We start from the raw sequence: 19017 nt of genomic DNA, 5'->3' as shown, positions 1-19017 counted from the left end.
CATCACTACCTACTGAAGGAAACTTGAAGTACTGCCTCTGGGAAGAGAGAAGAGTAGTATTTACATCTTTCAATGACTCAGTCTTCGAGTCAAATTTTCAGAGTTAATATTCCAATGACTTGTGGCGAGTTAAATTCTTTAAAGCCAGTTTTTGGAAATAAAGTTTTATGAGGGACAGGATATTCAACAGCATTATTGCTACTGACTGCTGACATCATCCACCTGGACCTGTGCATTTGACACTGTCCTGCCTAACATCCTTGCCCCTAAACTGAAATTACTGATTTGACAGATGGGCCACTCAGTGGACAGGGAATTATCTGGAGGGCTGCACTCAAGCAGTTGCAGTTAATGACCCAATGTTAAAGTGGAGATAGTGACAAGTGGCATTCCTTGGGGGTCAAGACTGAGACTGGCACTGTGTTAACACCTTTGTCAGGGATTCAGACAGTGGACTCTCTGTAAGTTTGTTGATGACACCAAGCAGTATGGTGCAATTGACAGGCATGAGGGAAGAGATGACATCTAAAGGGACTCTGACACGTCCGAGAGGTGGGTCTGTGCCAATCTCACAAAGTTCAACAAGGCCACATGCAAGACCCTGCAGCTGAGCGGGGCCACACCAAGCACAAATACAAGCTTGGTGGAGAACGGCTTGAAAGCAGTCCTGAGGAGGATTTGGGGGTGTTGGTTGATGAGACATTTGACACAACCCAGCAATGTGTGCTCACAGCCCAGAACCACAATCTGAGATGCATCAAATGAAAACTGGCCAGCAGGCTAAGGAGACAATTCTTTCTGCTCCACTCCTGTGAGACCCCACCTGCAGTACTGTGTCCAGCTCTGGGGCTCCCAACGTAAGAAGGACCCGGTCCACACCTTTTGGAGTGAATCTAGAGTAGAGCTACACAGATGGCCAGGGAGGGAGCTGGGGCACCTTTTCTATGGAGACAGGCTGAGACCTGGAAGTGCTCCAGGTCAGGCTGAATGGGGCTTTGAGCAACTTGGTCAAGTGAAAAGCGTTCCTGCCCATGGCAGGAAGGTTGGAACTAGATGATCTTTAAGGTCCTTTCCAACCCAAAGCATTCTATGATTACTCCTGAAGTTCTCCATTTTGCTTGGTTTAAGGAATGTTATTATTATTATTACCATGGATAAGAATCAAAACAGTACACTCTATCAAAACTACACAGATCTTACTGCACAGTAGCACACTTTAGATCTGGTAATTTTGTTTTAAAGTTACCTTTCAGAACAACATGCCATATACTCAATCTTCATGCCTCTCTTTCAAAGCCATTTTCTTGACATTGACTAAAGTATTAGTAAAAATAAAATAAGAGGCTTATAACAAGACTAGCTCTACTAAGTACAGGATTAAAAGATCTATTTATCTGTAATTCCAGTTTCACCAATACCAGACTCCTCTGACCAGCTCTACTAGGTCTCCCAGACCTGAACACCACTTGCTCTAGAGTATTTAAAGCAAGACGTTCTCAAGATTGCAAATATCTACTAATAATACAGAACTAAGAAACCTTCATTTATGAGCTACCAGCAGCTCCCAGAAGTTTTAACACCAGCATCTAACTAGAATCAGGATACTGATGCATGAAGTATTGTACCTGAAGTGCAATGACAAATTCATCAGACTGCTTTTTTGTTTGGATGAAAACCACTAAAATCATTTAGCTTTCATGCTTTATTCACTGTGCTTCTGGACAGTGATTGCAACCATCCTTCCCACTGAGGAGACTACCACAGTGGCAATATATGCCCAAGTCTACCAACAATTAATTCTTGTACACATTTTCCAGCAGTTTAACAGACAGAAAAGGCTAACAATAGCCTAGTGTTCTGAGCTGCTGTGGTAAAGCCCAGTAATTATTTACTGGTTGTCTCTGATTCCACAGTAAGAACAAAATAAAAAAAAGTTCACACCAAAGAGAACAGTATTTCAGAAGAAACCACGAAATTCCTCTTCCTTCACTCATTCCAGCAGAACCAGTCTGGCACCTCTTTTATACTATCCACAGTGTCATACACTGTAATTTTATCACCTAAGACAGTATAACCATTGACTTTGCAGAACACATCAGGCTTTACCATTAATCAAGTTCAGCCACATTGTCAGTGTAAGCTATAGTGGCCTGCTTAGTTATATATTAATTTCCTAAAACAAGACAACATTCTTGTTACCTTTACCTCTTCTTCCTGCATTCAACAAACCTTTAAAAAGTTGCCTGACTTGACACAAAAATTGAGTGAAATTTGTTATCTCACTCATAAGAGCATCCAGGACAATAAGGCACTAACTTGAGCAATCATCTTAATGTTCTGGGGTACTGGGGAGTAGAGAAGTCACAACTTCAAAGGCTGTTTTAAATACTTCACAGCACAGCTACTGCATATCCCATACTGATGGTTTTCTAAGGTTTGATACTAGAGAAACACCCAGCTGTTCTATTTCCATTGGAGCAGAGGCAAAAAACTACTTTGAAAGTAGCAGTTTGTAAACATGATTTTCTTGGTTGAGAGAGGGGATGCTGAATACAGTCTGTAGTCAAATAACCCAAGGATTCTGCAGGCAAAGTATTGTCTACAACTTGCAACTTCTTTTGGAAGCCTAACTAAAGCACTCTCCAAAATATCCCCTGGATATTTTAATCAGCTTTTTCACAGGACTGAAGTTCAAGAATACTTTCCTATTTGGTTCCTGTAGTACTGTAAATAGCAGTGGAAATGCTTTAGGGGAAGAGCTGAAACCACATTTTTGAGTGCCTCATGTACCAGAAATAGCAAACCTTTAAACTTAAGGGCCTGAACTGCTTCCAGGACTCCCCCTGCCTCAGAGTTTCAGCTACACAGAATTACAGAATAGTTTGAGTTGAAAGGGACCTTTTACACAATCTATATTCAACTTGCAGCCACTTTCCACTTTTCCAGGATTTCACATTCTTTAGACAACACTACCATCTGGGAAAACAATCTATTTCAGGAAACTGAGACAAGTCAGTCTCAAACCAGCACTTGTGGAGTCAGAAGAAAAGCTGTGACCTTGCAGACATCAAAGCAATAGGCACAGCTGTAATTACACATAAGTTTCCTTCAATTTATTAAATAAAGTCAGAAGTTGGGACATGGGTTCAAAGTTTAGTGCAGAATTCAGATTGAGGTTTTTCCTGATTATCTCTCTATTATTACAAATCCTCAATATCTTTCTTAAAAGAAGGTTTAACAAGGTAGGATTCAGAGCCCCACATAAGATTATTATTCTGTTCCACTGCAGGGAGGAGTAAAATAAATGCTGATAAGGAAGTGAAGTTTCTTGGGCAAAAGAGGAAGAGAAATGAAGATAAGAAACTGATTTTATTTTAAAAATTTATTCCAGCATGGCTGAATACTAGTTAAGAGTTCCTGGAAAGTCTTTACTACACAGGGACAGATACTCATAGGAAGCTCAAGTGTGACTTTTCTGAGAGAGAGAAGACATACTATGAACATAAAAACAGGAACCAACTGGAAAGCAATGAGAGCAAAGCACTAAAAAAACCCCTAGGGTTCTGTTACTCTATGATTCTACATACCTGCCTGCTAGCTTAAAGGTCTGGAGCCTGATTTCCAGTTACCCACACCTCTGTAGCTTTAAAGACATTATTTAAATAAGTGAGTTTTCCTGCACTGAAATGTTTTAGCTGTCCACATTTCAGCGTCCTCTTTCATTGCTGTGGTCACTACGTGGCAGAGTTTTGCCTTCAGACAGATTCTTTCTAACAAGCATTAATTTTTCCTCTTCCTTGAACTGTACTCTTCTCCTAAAGTACTACAGCCTAATTAGCTGTGGAAAAAGATTCTGCCTGTAGTGCAGCATCTCCCAGACCTTTTTGTAAGAAGAGAAAGAGCTAAGATCCACCAGATCCTTAAAAGAAGCTACATGCAACCCACCTCAGTGATAGCAGCAATCTCACCTTCAGTGACCCAGGACAAAAACAGGCTGAGAATTTCAGCTTTACTACTAACATAAATGATGGTGACAACATTAGAGTCCATCCTCCAGGTGACCCATTAAAGATAATAAAAAGTGTGGAAGAGTCTGGTTTTCTTTTAAATTTATATTAGCATTCTGCTTTACTAGTGAACCAATCTGATTCCCAGCCAGACAGGTGAGTATCAGAATAAAAGTATATACTCACTAAGGGAAGGAAGAAAAAAAAATAGTGTTCCTTTCAGTCATAGTTTAGCAGTCCTGTCATATTTCTTCAGAATAATGTTCTGTTTTATTAGTGAGGCAAGAGAGTTAATTTTTTTGACACAATAGTTTTTTGGAAACAAATCAGGAAGCTAAGCAGTTGAAGGTTAACTCTTCAAGATATGGTTGAATGCCAGCAGAAGAATTATTAAGTCAGTAAGTTTCACTTACTGAGCTTCAAACAAGTCAAAAAACAAAGTCACCTCCACAGTATAAAAAACAGATCAGGCTTTAAAAGACAAGCCTCAGCATATCACTTAAAATCTGGAAATACAAAGTGATTCAGTCCCTCAGGACAAGTATGTGTTTGGAAACTATGAAAAATGCCACATGACACCCAGAGGAGCAAGCAATACATACAAAATGAATCTTTCAAAAAATGTGTTCTAACAAGGCTAAAATACGAGGTTAAAGTTCCCGGATAAAGTTTACACCACACAGGGAGAGAAATGCAACTCGGTCTCCAAATATTCAGATATTTGTTGCAAGTAATAATAGAAAGGCACCAGTAACTTCTAGTTAAGTGTTCTGGCACTTGGCTGCCTATAGCAGGCAGGAATTAGACCAAGCTGCACGTCTATGAGTTGAAGGAGGGTAGAGCCAAGCATAACTTTCACATCTGTAATACTGGTCCTGTTATTGATTTTTTTCATCAGACTGTTCATAAACTATATTCCTAACTCAATTCTAAAATGAAACCCAAGTCACTAGTAGTCCCTTCAACAGCCTCCTCCATTTCAAGAGATCTCACTACATGCAACTAGCCTATGCAGACAAATATAATAATCAACAAAAAAAAAGTCTTCAGCTTCAGAGAATTTAAATTCTAAAATGAGCAATATTTTCTGAAATGCAGTATTATCTAACCAGCGCTAAGTAACAGGAAACAAAGCAGTTATCTACTCAATTTCATCTACTCCAACCATCACAAATCTTATTCGTGAAAGAGCACAGGAGAAAAAGGAAAAACGTATTTCAGATTACATTAACTTCAAAAGCAGCCACACAGCAGAGATTAAGTGCATTCACAGGAAGTCTCTGAATAAACTTCCAGGCCTATGTTTCCCCCCAAGCAGAATCCTCAAACACTCCCTCGCCAAACCAAAAAAAGACCTCTCCCTCCCAAACTGAAGCGCTAAGACAACATTTTTATGGCCCAGAACTCTGCCCTCAGTAGAGGCACAGCTATGAAGGCACAAGCTTCACACCACTCGACAGAAAAATCTATCCCAAAGACTGCTGGCAGCTCACCACAGACAGAAAACCATCAAATATGACGCCTTGTTTTGACTTTCAGAAAACAAAAAGCAAGCTAAAAGCATGCATGGAAGGAAATCAAATGCTTGTGGAAAAACAAGAGCATTAAGGGTAGATTTTCTGAAAAGTGCATCTAGTTCTGCTCATGCTCTTCAGGCATACTGTTAGCATTCAAAAAAGAAAAAAAAAATCTAATCAATCTCTGTAAGAGCATATCTTTGCCACATCTCTCCCACCCTTCATAAATTATTTCCAAAGCATCTCCTGACGGGCATATTTTGATCTGAGGGCAGGAGAAGGAAAATAACGTGTCTTTTCTTAATGGACACGTCAATACTCTTCCAAGAAAAACGACCAAATTCTGCCCGGAGGCTACAGAAGCCGCATCAGGTGCGGGACACGCCGAGCGAAGCACCGGGCGGGCTGGGGCTGGAGACAAGCGCAGCCCTCTCCTGCGCCCGGACACGGGAAGCGAAGGGCTGCGAGCGGCTGCTGACAGGTACCACGCCGGGGACGAGGCACGCCGGCTCACAGCCCCAGGCCCTTGGCGGCTGGGGCGGGAGCGGGGCTGTGCCGGCGGCAGCAGCAGCCCCGGGCGGCAGAGCGAGCGCTGCCCCGGCCCCGCTCCCCGCACAGCCCCGCGGGCCGGGCGCGCCCCCTGCCCGCCCGCCCGGCCCCGAGCAGCGCCTGGGACCGTGCAAGGAGGCGGGGGCTGCCGCCGCCCCCTCACCTCCCCCGCCGCTGGCATTTACCTGGCCGGGGAGCCCGCGCTGCCCGGACCTGCCCCCACCAGCAATGCGCCTTCCCGGCGATCAGGGCGAAGGGGCACTGAGCGGAGCTCTCACCCCTCACCCTCCGGCCGGCGGGGCGGGCGGCAGCCGCTACACCGCTCCCGCTGCCTCAGAGCCTGGCGCTGGAGGCCGCCATCTTAGCTCGGGCAGCGAGACCGCCCCCTCGGCGCAGCCGCCGTGCGGCCCGGGGCCGTCACGGGACGCGGTCACCTGATGTGCTCCGCGCTGCCTCCCCCTTCCCGCCGCACTCCCTCACTCCCTCTTTCCTTCCTTCCTTCCTACCCTCGCCCCTTGCCCTGCCCTGCCCTGCCCTGCCTTGCTCTGCCGGGAACCGGCATGGCTCCGTGCGCAGGCGCCGCGCCGCCGGGGTGCAAAGTGCCTGTGGCGCTCGCCTTGCGCGTCGCCTCAGGAGTGTCGGTGACCGGTGCGCTCCTGCCCGAGCGTCTCCGCGCCGTGAAAGGCGCGTTGAACAGTTAAAAAGCCGGAGCACGCTGTTTAATTATGCACATTACTTACGTGACTGTAAAAGCGATGTTAAAATGCCACATGAAGGCTGCGGAGACTGAATCACTGATTTATGTGGTTGGCTAACCACCCTCCAGATTTGTTACGGGACTCTTAAGCTCCCCGTCAACTTCCCCATATTCTGCAGCAGACGCAAGCTTTCCCAAAAATGTTGTAAACTACGGCAGCATTATAACACGAGCTCCTTAAAATGCCTACTGATTGGCAGAAATATTTTGAATACTTCAAAATATGACTTGCATTAGAATACTATGGCCTTTCCCTTAAAACAGTGTCATTAAAGTCTGCAGAGGAAGAGAGAAATGAGGAAAAAACTGTAAGTGGAACAAACTGTCTTGGCGAGAAATACCAAAACCACAGGTGTTAAATTTTTTTAACATTTAATTTAATTTAACATTTAATGATTTAATATCCTTTTCATCATCATATGGACTCTAAGAAACAGCATGAAGCTGTGTCAGAGGTGGTTCAGGATGGATATCAGGAGAAAGATTTTCACCCAGAGGGTGTTGGGCACTGAACAGGCTCCCCAGGGTAGTGGTCGCAGCACAAACGTGACAAGGGTTCAAGAAGCATTTGGACAATGCTCCTGAGCACATGGTGTGACTCTTGGGGTGTCCTGTGCAGGGCCAGGAGTTGGAGTCGATGATCCTTGTGGTTCCCTTTCAACTCAGGATATTCTGTGATAAACTATCTGTCTTCTATTTTGCTTAAGAAAGTTAAATACTAGTCAGACATTCTTCTGTTAAATCTAGTCCTCTGAATCTGGGGCACTGTGATAAAGTAGCACTGATGGGAAAATAGCATTACTTCAGGGAAGCTGATAAATTGCTTTTGGTTACAGAACTTCAAGGGGGAAAAAAAGATTTAATGTTTTATTAACGTACTAGGAATTGTAGGAATCTAATTTCATAGGGAGGTCATAGGATTTGGAAGAGTTTCTTTGTGTGTATGGAAGAGTTTTTTGACAGATTTGGACTGATTTCTGGTTTTGTTGATTAGTTGTCTCAGAGGGTTTTTGGTTGGGGGGTGTTGATTTTGTCTCAGTACTTATTTTGTGTTGTTAATATAGGTAGGTAAAATACATCAAGTAAAGCAACAGCTTGTTAGCTGTTTATTGCTCAGGAACAAAGAATGACACTTGCATAATGAAATTGATGTAACAAAGTAGTAATCAATGTTTTCATGGATGGATTTTAATCAGACAGCACAGATTATATTTCAGTATATTTATTCAGCTCAAACTAGTATTTCAGTAACTGTGTTTTCCTCTATTTTTGGACATGCTTTTTCATAAGTAGTCATATTAACTTTGGATCTAATGCAAATAATTGATAAAAGGAAAAGAGAATACAGATTAAAATAGAGAAAATTGGAGAGATAGTGAAATAATAATTTTTAAATTATTCAGAGAAAAAGTGAACAAGGAAGGTGTGTTTAGCAGTTCTGACAGGAAGTTATGGAAATGATATTGCACAACATGCTACAATGTCTTTCAGAAATTAAAGTAGACCAGGATTTCATTGCTGTCTAACTGTAAAGTATGTGTGAAGTTACCTTGTGTGCAGAAAAAAGCATTCTAGTTTGCTGAGTCATTTTTTCTTGTGGAATGATACTACTGGATATTTTTAGGGATAGGATCTCATTTTTCAGTTTGACTAAAGGTTTGTGAAAATGCTAATACTGCAAAACTATAAGTTATGCAATTTGTTGCTAATACAAAAATTGTATTTTTAACACCTCAAATTTAAAAGTTTGCCGTTTAAATTTAAAAAGAAAATGAACAAAATCCTTGCTCCATTAATGTCAATGGCAGTTTTGTTATTACCTGTCTGTGACACAGGTAGTGCTTTGCCCATAGTTTTCCCAGTCACTTACAGAGTCAGAAATCATATCAGAGACATTCTCATTATCAAAATAACAATAGCAAAACACAGGTTTGATGGCTTCTTGAAAGATAAAATGTTAAATTGCTTCAATCCACTTTGGATAAGCAAACCCAAGTTCAGTTCTTCCAGATCTTTCACCTGAAGTACTGCAAATGTCAGTCTGACCTTGTCCATTTAAATACTTCCATTTGCAAAAGAGTTCAGGCCATCTCCAGTCTAGAGAGCAAGGTCTCTCCCTACCATCCAATTATTGAAATCTGGAAGGAATGAAGAGTTCCAGTCCACCACTAAATAATTAATAGTCCACTGGCTATTTCTGTGATCAGCACCTATTGTGAAAGACTGTGGTTTAGGATGGCTGAATTCTTCAAGCAAGCTACAGTACAGGTACTGCAGAGCCAATGCTGAGATTCTCTGCAGCAACAGTAAATGTTATGATTGTAAATACAACCTCTAAGGGCAGAGATCCTATTACTTTTAAGACAGATATATTGTGGTTTATAGCAGTAAAAAAGATCAAGTTTCTACCTGGCCTGCAAGAAGCAAACAATGGACAAATTAACTTCCCTTCCTAGTACTAATGGTAGGGCAGAATTCTGGGTCATCTGTTTGGACAAATGAGAACTTTTTCCATCCTTCCTTGTCTTAGAAGGAAAAAAGTTCCTGCTAGTACTGGGAATAGTTACTTTACTCTCTTACTTAACGTGCAGTGTTGGAGGGTGTAGGACCATCCACTCCAAAATCAACTACTGTTTTTCTGCCATGAAGTAATGTGGATCTATCCAGTCTTCCTAAAGACTGGATCTGAGAGGTACACCACAGCTTAGTATGAATTTAGGATAACTATCAGAAAATATGCTTAATGCTTGTAATTTTTAGATTACCAAATAACAAGAACAGTAATCCCTTGATGACTAATTATAGTACTTCACTGAGAAGGGATAACAGAAGGATTTTGAAAGGGGGGAAGTAAATGTCAAAGTCCCACATAAATCTAATTAAGAAACATGCCTTTGGAAACCTCTGTCCTGGATCTTGTGTCTTTTACTGCAAAGTTGTTGTAAATGGCAATATGCAGGTTACACAGAGGGCCTTCTGGAAATCAGACCTGCATTCCTGCATCAGTCTTTGTTCTCTTCCTTGTTATCCCAAAGAAGCATTAAGACTATGCTGACAATCTGCCAGCTGTTCAAAGCTCACATCAAATTTTTATGTATCTTGACATATTTTGTCTAAAAATAAATGCAGATAATTACAATAATTTATCTTCTCTGTGACATTAATTAACAGGTAACTTTTGGATCCTCTCCATTAATAATTCTGTATTTCCTGATAGACTAGTTAAATGATGACTTGTTTGTTATCCTAGCTAAAGGCTTAATAATAACTGTAGCCTAAGCTGATGAATTTTGTTGATAAATTTTGGTAGATAATTAATAAGTATCTTCAATACAGGGATGCATGCCAATCTGTATTCATATTCATAGCATTCCTCCAATAACTCCTCTTCTTTTTGGATAATCCTTTCATTTTGGCATTGGCCTATGTGCAATAAACACTCACATATTAATTTTTGAGCTCTTGATCCATCTATACCTTTGTATAACCTGGTCTTTTTTGTGTGTCTTTTGAAGATAATCTACAGATTAGCTTTTAACTCTTTTACCTTCCAATAGACAAGTTCCAGTATTAGTTGCAATACAGTCTTAGTAGTTTATGTGGGTACATCTGGTGTAAGAAAAGTGAATATATCAGATATGCTTAAAACCTCACATGTCATTCATAGTAGAAAGAATCTTTTAATGGAACTAAATAGCAATGCACCATGATGTAACACTTCCTAATGAAATTACACTGTTTAAAAAATGTGGTTGTATTTTTTCAAAGGAAAATGTAAAGGAGAAATGTATTGTTTATTGGATGTAAAACAAAATAGCAGCCAATTCATAGAGTAAGTCTTTAACTGCCTTCTCTTTTGACAGCATTTAGTCAGGTTGTTGAAAAAAAAACTGTACACATATGTTCAGTGGAAACCTTAATAAAATGACAATTAAAATTCCAATATACTTATTTCATCTTGGGAATGCTTCACCTTAGCATTGCAAGGCTGCTAAACGTAAACTGTTCTTTGAAATATCTGACTCCTGGGGACCATTTTGTGATAAAAGGTACTGTGGATGTCCCAGCTGATACTTCTTCCTACTCTTGACACACCGCACCTGCAGGGAAGTGCCTTGAAACACAAAGAGGCATTGCAGGAGGAACAGACTGTGAGAAAAGTGAGGGCCTGTGCAAAGAAGAAATTGGAGTTCTGGAAGAGCAGAATTGGCCAGCATGGTAGGAGTGGGTTTTGCACAAGGGACTTCTAGGATGGATAAGTATCTTGAACAACTGAGAAGGAGAGTAATCAGTCAGCTTCTGCAGGCTAGTCCTGGGAACTGGGAAGATAGGAAGAGCTGTGAGGCTATGATGTTTGAAAATTTTACTGTGAACAGCTTATGTAGGGAGGACTTTTTCTCAAGAAAACTGATACAGGCAGAACTCTCAGAAGAGAGGAAGCTAGGTTATACTTAGATCTGGCCTAGCGAAACACTGTTAATGATACATATAGCTGAGAAGAAAGACTGGGAATGTCTGGGAAGGAGACAGGGATTGATCTGAGGAATAGAATGGAATAGGAAGATTCAAATGTAGAAGCAAGGGGTAGGAGAAAGGGCTTAGCAGAGCAAGAGGCTGCAAAAGACAGGACAAAAGAGGCAGTACCCGCAACAGTTTGCTAAACTAGAAACCACAGTTTGTCCAGGATAACTCAGGCTGAGAAACCTAATGCCCATTGGTATCTGACATCCTCCCTTAGTGGATCTCCACTTAGTTCTGTTGTTAGTTATTCTTAATACCAATCAGAGATTTGTGTTGCAGATCTAGATGCGGTATATGATATAATCCCACATCATTACTGTGTGGATTTTTAAAATAAACCTAGACAATTATGCATTTACATACATAAATATGTAAATAAATGTACATATATATGCAGTATTGACGTTGTAAACCCACAAGTCTTTTAGAGTTAAAAAAATTCCAGAAGATTAGTGTTGCCTTTGCAAATAATTGCATGCTTGTGTATAATTTTTATCCATGGGAACTTTGCCTTATTCACTCCACAAGATGAAAGGACTCATTGAATCCACATGGATGCTATGCTGTGTTCTATTCACATTGCTCACTTTGCTGGCCCAAGATTTATTTTGTGTACACTATACCAGCTCTATTATTCAAGCTTCAGAATATTCAAGCTTACTAATTTCCATATTGGCATTTCTGTGACATTGTTCAGTACACTGAGTGCTCCAGAAACATGAATTAATTTATTTTCTCAGCATCCTTCTGCTTCTAATATTTGACTAGTTGAAAGTACATTAATGTTTCTTTTTCTGTGTATTCCTGTGTATAATTTTCAAGTATCCTAATACAACCTTTAAAGATCACATGTTTTTTAGCAAAAGCACACTTCTCCTATTAAAAAAAATCAAATTGCTGTTTGATCTTTCCCTGTCTCTTTTTATAGACATGAGAACAAAAACAGATGACAGTGTACCTTGCAGGCTTATTCAATGTATTGATCTGTGTGACAGTGTGACATGTCAACTTTTACATGTCTTACGTACTTTAGTACATGCTCCCATCTTATAAAATTCATCTACTTAAGGTATTGCATTGTCAGTTTCATTGTCAGTTTATTTATTGAAAGTTGATTTTTGTGGAAAATTAAATTTAAATGCTAGTTCAGGAGTGGCAACGCTATTAATTTGAGAAACTGGATATTGACAGAGTGGCTGAAATTTATATTCAGCAATTAGGGTAACAAAAAAAAATATTTTGAATACAGAAGTGTTTCAGGAGTACAGTGAATTAGTGGGACAGTAGGAACATTCAGTCATTGGAATTTTTTGGTTGAACTAAGAATCACAGGGAGATTCCTGCAGTGCAGGTGTTTAAATTTGGTCATCCAAACAAAAAAGGCCTTTGAAAACCAAGCAACAGGTTCTTGTTGCTTACACAATACAGTTTTCATCAGCAAGAGTTATGAAGGAGTCACTTATATATTCTTGATTCATCACTGCAGCCTGTAGAGCAATAGGGGAAGAGTAAGTACTAATTTCTGATTCCCTAGCCTGGGGTCAAATCCCAGAAGTAGCAATAAGTGAGATTATAATGCCCAATGAAAATAATTGTGGACAAAATAACAAACAGGAATTATTAACCCTCCTACAGGTCTCAGATGATCCTAGAAGTCTTACTATTTTCAGAGAGCAAGAATGTTCTTGAGCATATCCAGTTTCATCAAAATTTGTTCATGAAGCACGGAGAAGATTAGAGGAAATTATGATCTCATAATTTGCAGGCCAAGCCACTGAAATTATAGCCTTGTGATAAAGAATGTAAATCAGAAAGAATATTTCATTTTTCTTTTTTTTTTTTTTAAGCTTCTCATGATCCAGTAGTATGCTCTTTACCATTTAGAATGACTGCTAGTTGAGAAATGCATACTAACCATTTATGAATGATACAGCTGCAAGGCGTTATCACAAAAACAAAAGAACATTTTATTGCCTAATAACATTCCTTAGCTCTTATTCATCTGTGAACAGATCACTACCAATAGCAGCAGCAGCAATGAAAAGGCTTCTGGCTGAAAGATCTAAGTTGCATAATATGTGAAAGCTGCGTTGCTTTTATAACAATTTAATCTCAAGCATTATCTGTATACCCTGTAGTATCTGTTAGAGAGCCCCCACCCCAATAATAGCTTAATGGCCTATATGCATGATCCACAACTGGAACATATTTTCATGGTGGATTTTACAAAAATGTATTTTGGTTTCATAAACATTCTGAAGTAAAACAGAATACAATTATCTGATTGCTGGAAGACAAAAAATTCCACGTTAGTTCAAGAGCTGTTTTATTGAGCTGTGTTCAATTTCTCAAAGCATTCAGAAATTTCGTTATGAGATTACACCAGGCACCCCTAGCTCCAGCACCATAGCACAGAAAATGGGATGCCCAGCACCTGCTGCTTTCCGCATTTTGGATGCTATCCAGATCTCTATGCAATCACTATCTAATCCTGCTCGCCAAAGAAACTCTTTACAACAACTTCAAAAGTTAGTGTATCTTTGTGTGTGTGTGGTTTGTAGTAGTCACATCTTACTAGGCTACTTAAGCTGCTCTCTCCCCATCCCCTGTCCCTTTTTTGCTATGAAAGACTGGAAATTAACTATAGTGACTTTCAGTTCACTTCAGCTAGAATGCCTATAAGTCATCAATGATGGTATTTCAGGCTATATTCCTATGAGTAGCTTTACATCTTGGTGTAACTTCCCTCAGCAAAGTGTGGCACACAAAGCCACCCTGTCCCTGCATGGCAGAGCTGGCACGTCACACACTGATGGCACATGATGCATCTGATTTAATTGACATTTGAACCTGAAACTCCTGATGGAGCCAGGAAAAGCCTTGATCCTGGGAGCTGTGCCTCCTCCTCGATGTAGACAGATCTCAGATATGAGAGGTCACACTCAGTTACCCTGGAGTCCTTGACTCTGAATCTCCAAATAACATTGTGTAGCTCATGAAGAAAAATAAAGTGATTGAACCCACAGAGGTGGGTGGTATTCCCTATAGGTATATTCTCACCTTTACTGTTCACAGGCAAGAGGTCTCATCATTTATGTGAGAAATGTTTTAAGCTCTCTGTGCAACATCAGTGATCGCTAGTGCTGGTCTGAAGGAGGGTGGGGAATATTCCTAGGCAACACACCCTCTCCTTGGAAGAAGGCTCAGAAAAGATGGGCACAGGTGCTTATAAATCTCGTGTTATGAGCTATTTAGAGTGATAATCAGATTACGTCCACATTAACAGCAGAAGGAGGGTGTAGCATATTCTGCAGTAATGCTAAACTGCATTGCAAGCCGTGGACATAGAGAAGCTGATACTTTGCTTTTCCCCTGTTATTGAATGACAGCTACAATGTAAGACTGCTGGACGCAGTGAGTCATAAAAAGAGCATCAGTCAGCATGATTTTCGGCTCTTTCCCATTTCCTGTAATAAGCAGAAGCAGTACTTTGAAAATGTCTGTTTTCTTTTGAGTTGGTAGATATTTTTTCTTAGATCGTTACAGTTTCACCTTCATTTCCTTCATGCTGTTTCTAGTTTCGTTTTTCTCATTATGACCAAATCATTGAGTCCTTTACCAATTTCTCAGTCTTGCAGGGATACTGGTATTTTAGATTCTGGTGATGAAAAAGTATTCCACCCTTAATATCCAGATCACTGGGTCATTTGGCTGAATTAATGGAAACAGAATTAGATGCATGTGAGAAAGCACAAGCAGCAAGGCAGAAAGTTAACAGCAGTAAGTTAACACCCCTTCTAACATCCATTTCAGGCAGTATGTTATCCATATTATCTTCCCACTCTTTTTGCTTTGCTTTGACACAGATCGTGACCATCAAGTGGTATATAAGGCATATGCTGTTGTTTTTAAGCATAAGCATATGGATAGTTATGTAATCTTATTTAGTGCTAGTTTGGTTTTTTTGGCCAAATTCCTCTGAACTTCTGCTGTCCTATTTTTAGTGTAAGGCGGAGAGGCATGTAACAAAAGAAGCTCAAATATATTCTTATTTATGCATCTTAATTTGTGGAAAATACAAATTATTATTGTACTATACTAATAATCAGTTTTGGATTATATTAATTAATCAGCTTTTTGATAAATTACTTCACAGTGAAGTGAAATTAGCTAGTGTGCTTATTGAATTAGTTGGTCAGCAAGTAAGTACTATCCACTCGAGAGGAGGGTAGACTAAGTTTAAAAATGCTTGAATTGTCCTTCAATAGGGGTGATGTTTTAACAGCCATGAAAAGGACTATGTTCACAATCATAAAATCACATAATTCTTTTTTTTTCTGCTTCTCATCCAAATTGCATTTTGAAAGGAGGAATATCTTCCATTATAGGAAAGTCAAGAATAAAATTCACAAATATATAAGCCAATTCCATAATTGCTCAAGCTTTTTACTGATGGCTTTCACCCACAATATGCAAACAAGTGGTTTGTTAGCAAAAAAGGTACTGAGCCTTTTTTTTTTTTACTACTGATTGTGTCCAAACTGAATCTTTTTATAAAGAGGTAATTATTTTCATAACACCAGATATGCTGATTAATTCTTTCAGTGTGAATCTTATAATCAGAAGTGACCTGACCCTTACAAGAAAATTTTCTTGGCACAAATAAGATTGCAGTCAAGTAAGGTATAGAATATTCTATACAGAAATGTACTAAAAATGAATTCTTTGTTTATTGTATTTGAATAAACTAACATTTTGGTAGTCATTAAGAGAAAATTAAGCATTTAATTAATTTATTTGCTGTTATTTTCTTATGTAAAAGTGACTAGCAGTTATGTCTTTGAATAAAATTTGGTTTTCTCTCTGACCAGTGGTTAGAGCGCTGGCACACCCAGTTTTTTAGGAAAACTAATGTAGCTTTTGACAGAAGCACAAAGTGATGACTTGGCACATGGCAGACAAAGGACAAACTGTTCAGTTGTGGCCCTAAATTTATTTTAGTGCAACCAGTAAACAGGGACACACCATGGACTTTGCTGATTAAAAGCAAAATTAAAAAGCCTAAAGCTGCATTTGACAGTGTTCCAATTTGTAACCAGCTCAACACATGGGATTCTGTTTCCTTTTACTTTGTGCCTTCCGGCATCCCTCTGCAGAATATTACTCTTTCATTGTGGGTTTGTGTATTTTCTTCCCTCTAGGAGAATTTATTTCTTCCTCTCGATTTCCTTGAGAGACTTAATACCCCCCTGCCAAACTCCGAGATATTTGCAGCTTACCATATTATTCCTTGTTTCACTGCTCCTACCTTTACCATCTAGCAGGACCTCCCTTTTCCAGCCTTCCTTAGGTGAGTGGTCTCAGTATGAGGGATCAGAGTCAGTGGAACTGTGCATGTGTGATGTACTCATCCCACAGGTGAGGATTTCCAGGAGGTGGCTTCAAGGCAAGTGTTTTGCATGTCTTCACATTTCTATTGCTATTTTTGTCTCATACATACCCTTGAGTGTCTCTTCGTGTCTTGTCTGAATGGGCTTTAAGCAGAATTGCTCTGTACTGCAGGAGGCAACACAAAGTTAATTATTAATTTCTGATCATTAACTTCATCTACCTCACGAAGTGCCTTTTAAAAATGTGAATACTACTATTAAAAGCAATATAAATCTGTTACATTGTTATTATTACAAACAACAAATTTGCTTACAGTGTATCACTATTTTTTGTACTTATTTTAGTACAAGCTCTTGAAGGAGAATTTGGAAGTGGGAATTTCCTTGCCATTAATTATTTCTCAAATTACTACAGTCTTAGCCATTAATAGCTTGGGGTTGTAAAATTTTTATGTTGTAGATTTTCCCAGAATTAAAAATATACAATGTTTCAAACTTGCTAGGCCTTGAACATCTGTTTCTAGAACAAATATGTCTTTTGTTGGTTTCGATAGAAAGCTTGTATTTGCATGTAGCAACAGCATTGGACTTCAGATAACAAAGTGTTGAAAAATCCCCAGCTGAAATTCCCAGTGTTAGGCAAAGTGGCCAAATACAATGGGTTGGATTCATCACTGTAATCAACAAGAAGTAAGAAAATGCTGGTGGAAAGTCTGGGGTCAGCATGGAAATTTAATATAGCACAGCTCAGCCTGTAATCAACAGCAAACTGATCAAAGATGTTTTTCCTCTGTTCTTCTATTAAAGGTGTCTGTTGTATTAGCTGGCTGTAGGAATTAAGCACAGATCAAGCTGAACACAGGCTAACAGAGGTCAGAAAAACAATCATCTTCTGAAGTTTTGCCATTGAATATGACTGAGTAGAAGTTCTTGTCTGTGAAAAAGAAGACCATGGGTTAATCCCTGAGCCAAGTGTAGTGGTGAAGTCTGGTATTTTCTGAGGCAGCAAGCTCTGTTCATTTGACACTAACTTACCTATCAACTTTCTGCATGTTATCCAGAAGAAAATTGTTGGTATCTTTTCTACTCCTTTAAAACAAAAGTTAGTTCTGGAAGGATAGAACTGAGCTTTCACCATCCAAGGTGATTTTAGCTTCAGATTCAGAAGCATCAGAGTGGGCTAGATCCCTTTTAAAACAAACTTTCTTATGATTTCTTATGCTTATGAAAACAGGATTTCTTACCATAAGTGGGAAACTGCAAACACCAAGATCTTGTCTAAGCAGTAGGTGGCAGACTGCTCCCAGTAATCCTTAGGAAGTTGTGACAGGCCTTCTTAATGCCCACGGGGCTGGTGCTGGAGGTGGTGAGAAGAGAGATGTAAAGGTGGGGAGATTCCTAGGATTCAAGCAGTCTGCCTAGTTTCACAGAGCATGCCAGGGATACTCGAGGCAGCCCTTGCCAGGCGAGGGGATGTTGCTCCCACACGCCCTGTGTTATCAGTTCCTAGAGTAACTGTGGCTGTTACCCTGCCCTGCAGCAGCTGGGTGACCTTGATCTTATTTGAAGAATTTGCCAGTGTTGAGGGAAAGCCAGCATTGTCATGGCTTTGACACTTCTACACAACAGTATGCCTTAGTTTTGTTACTATTTGGAAATCCCTTTTAACTCCAGAGATCCCAAAGAGTTTTTTTAACCAAAATAGAATTTAACACATGGAATTATGTCTGAGGATGTCTGTGGATATACCACAGCCTCTACTGATCTCTACATACACAAAGTAGTTCTGAACAGTACCCAAAAATCTGGGATCCAGTCTTTGACAAAACCTTTTTTTTTTTTGTGCTTACCCTTACCTAAATGATGTTAAGGTGGAACAAATCTTTTCCCTTTATAGCAGATTTTATTTTGAATTTAAATTCACCTTGAGGGGTTTTTCCAATGCCCTGCTGCTAATAATTAATGTACGTAAGGGTGCACCTTATGCCTTGGCTTTTGTCTCATACGTTTCATTTCAAGAGAAGCCTGTGGTGCTTACACAAACTGCCTTCCCCATCACACTTGTTTCTCATGCCATTATTTTCCTGACTGTCAGACTCTATGTAGTGTATACCAAGACATTTCATTACCCACCTTGAACTAGGCTCTTGTTTCAAAGTAGAGGACTGTCCACAGACTGCTGGAAACCACACAATCCAGTGGCTGGTAAACACTTGGGGGAGCTGCCTGTCCACCATGCAAAAATGTTGTATCTGATATGCTTAGCATTCACCAGA

At 39.8% G+C, this 19017-nt stretch overlaps 1 protein-coding gene and 1 long non-coding RNA gene across 5 annotated transcripts in view; both read right to left on the bottom strand.

Annotated features, from left to right (window-relative positions):
- Positions 1 to 6680, bottom strand: part of DNAJC13 (DnaJ heat shock protein family (Hsp40) member C13) — a 56747-nt gene extending 50067 nt beyond the window's left edge. Inside the window, exon 1 of one of the 3 annotated variants that reach the window (XM_064416087.1) lies at positions 6613 to 6680. In XM_064416087.1, the coding sequence (XP_064272157.1) occupies positions 6613 to 6635 (23 nt within the window). In that variant the 5' untranslated portion in view covers positions 6636 to 6680. Of the gene's footprint in view, positions 1 to 6258; positions 6464 to 6507; positions 6529 to 6612 lie in introns of those variants that run through there. The other 2 variants (XM_064416109.1, XM_064416098.1) reach the window with 2 other exon arrangements.
- Positions 6681 to 13766: 7086 nt separating this feature from the next.
- LOC135298640 (uncharacterized) lies at positions 13767 to 18214 on the bottom strand. Of its 2 annotated transcripts, none has more exons than XR_010360683.1 (3): positions 17986 to 18214; positions 16631 to 16907; positions 13767 to 15062 (listed from the first exon to the last, which is right to left on the bottom strand). It is a non-coding gene; the product is annotated as an uncharacterized LOC135298640 (long non-coding RNA). The 2 variants fall into 2 exon arrangements; XR_010360677.1 differs by having other exon boundaries at positions 16631 to 16902.
- Positions 18215 to 19017: the final 803 nt, after the last annotated feature.

The sequence above is a fragment of the Passer domesticus genome, chromosome 1, assembly GCF_036417665.1.
Source record: "Passer domesticus isolate bPasDom1 chromosome 1, bPasDom1.hap1, whole genome shotgun sequence".
Lineage (NCBI taxonomy): Eukaryota > Metazoa > Chordata > Aves > Passeriformes > Passeridae > Passer > Passer domesticus.
The sequence above is the reverse complement of the archived record's forward strand: the minus strand, read 5'-3'. Positions and strand labels throughout refer to the sequence as shown.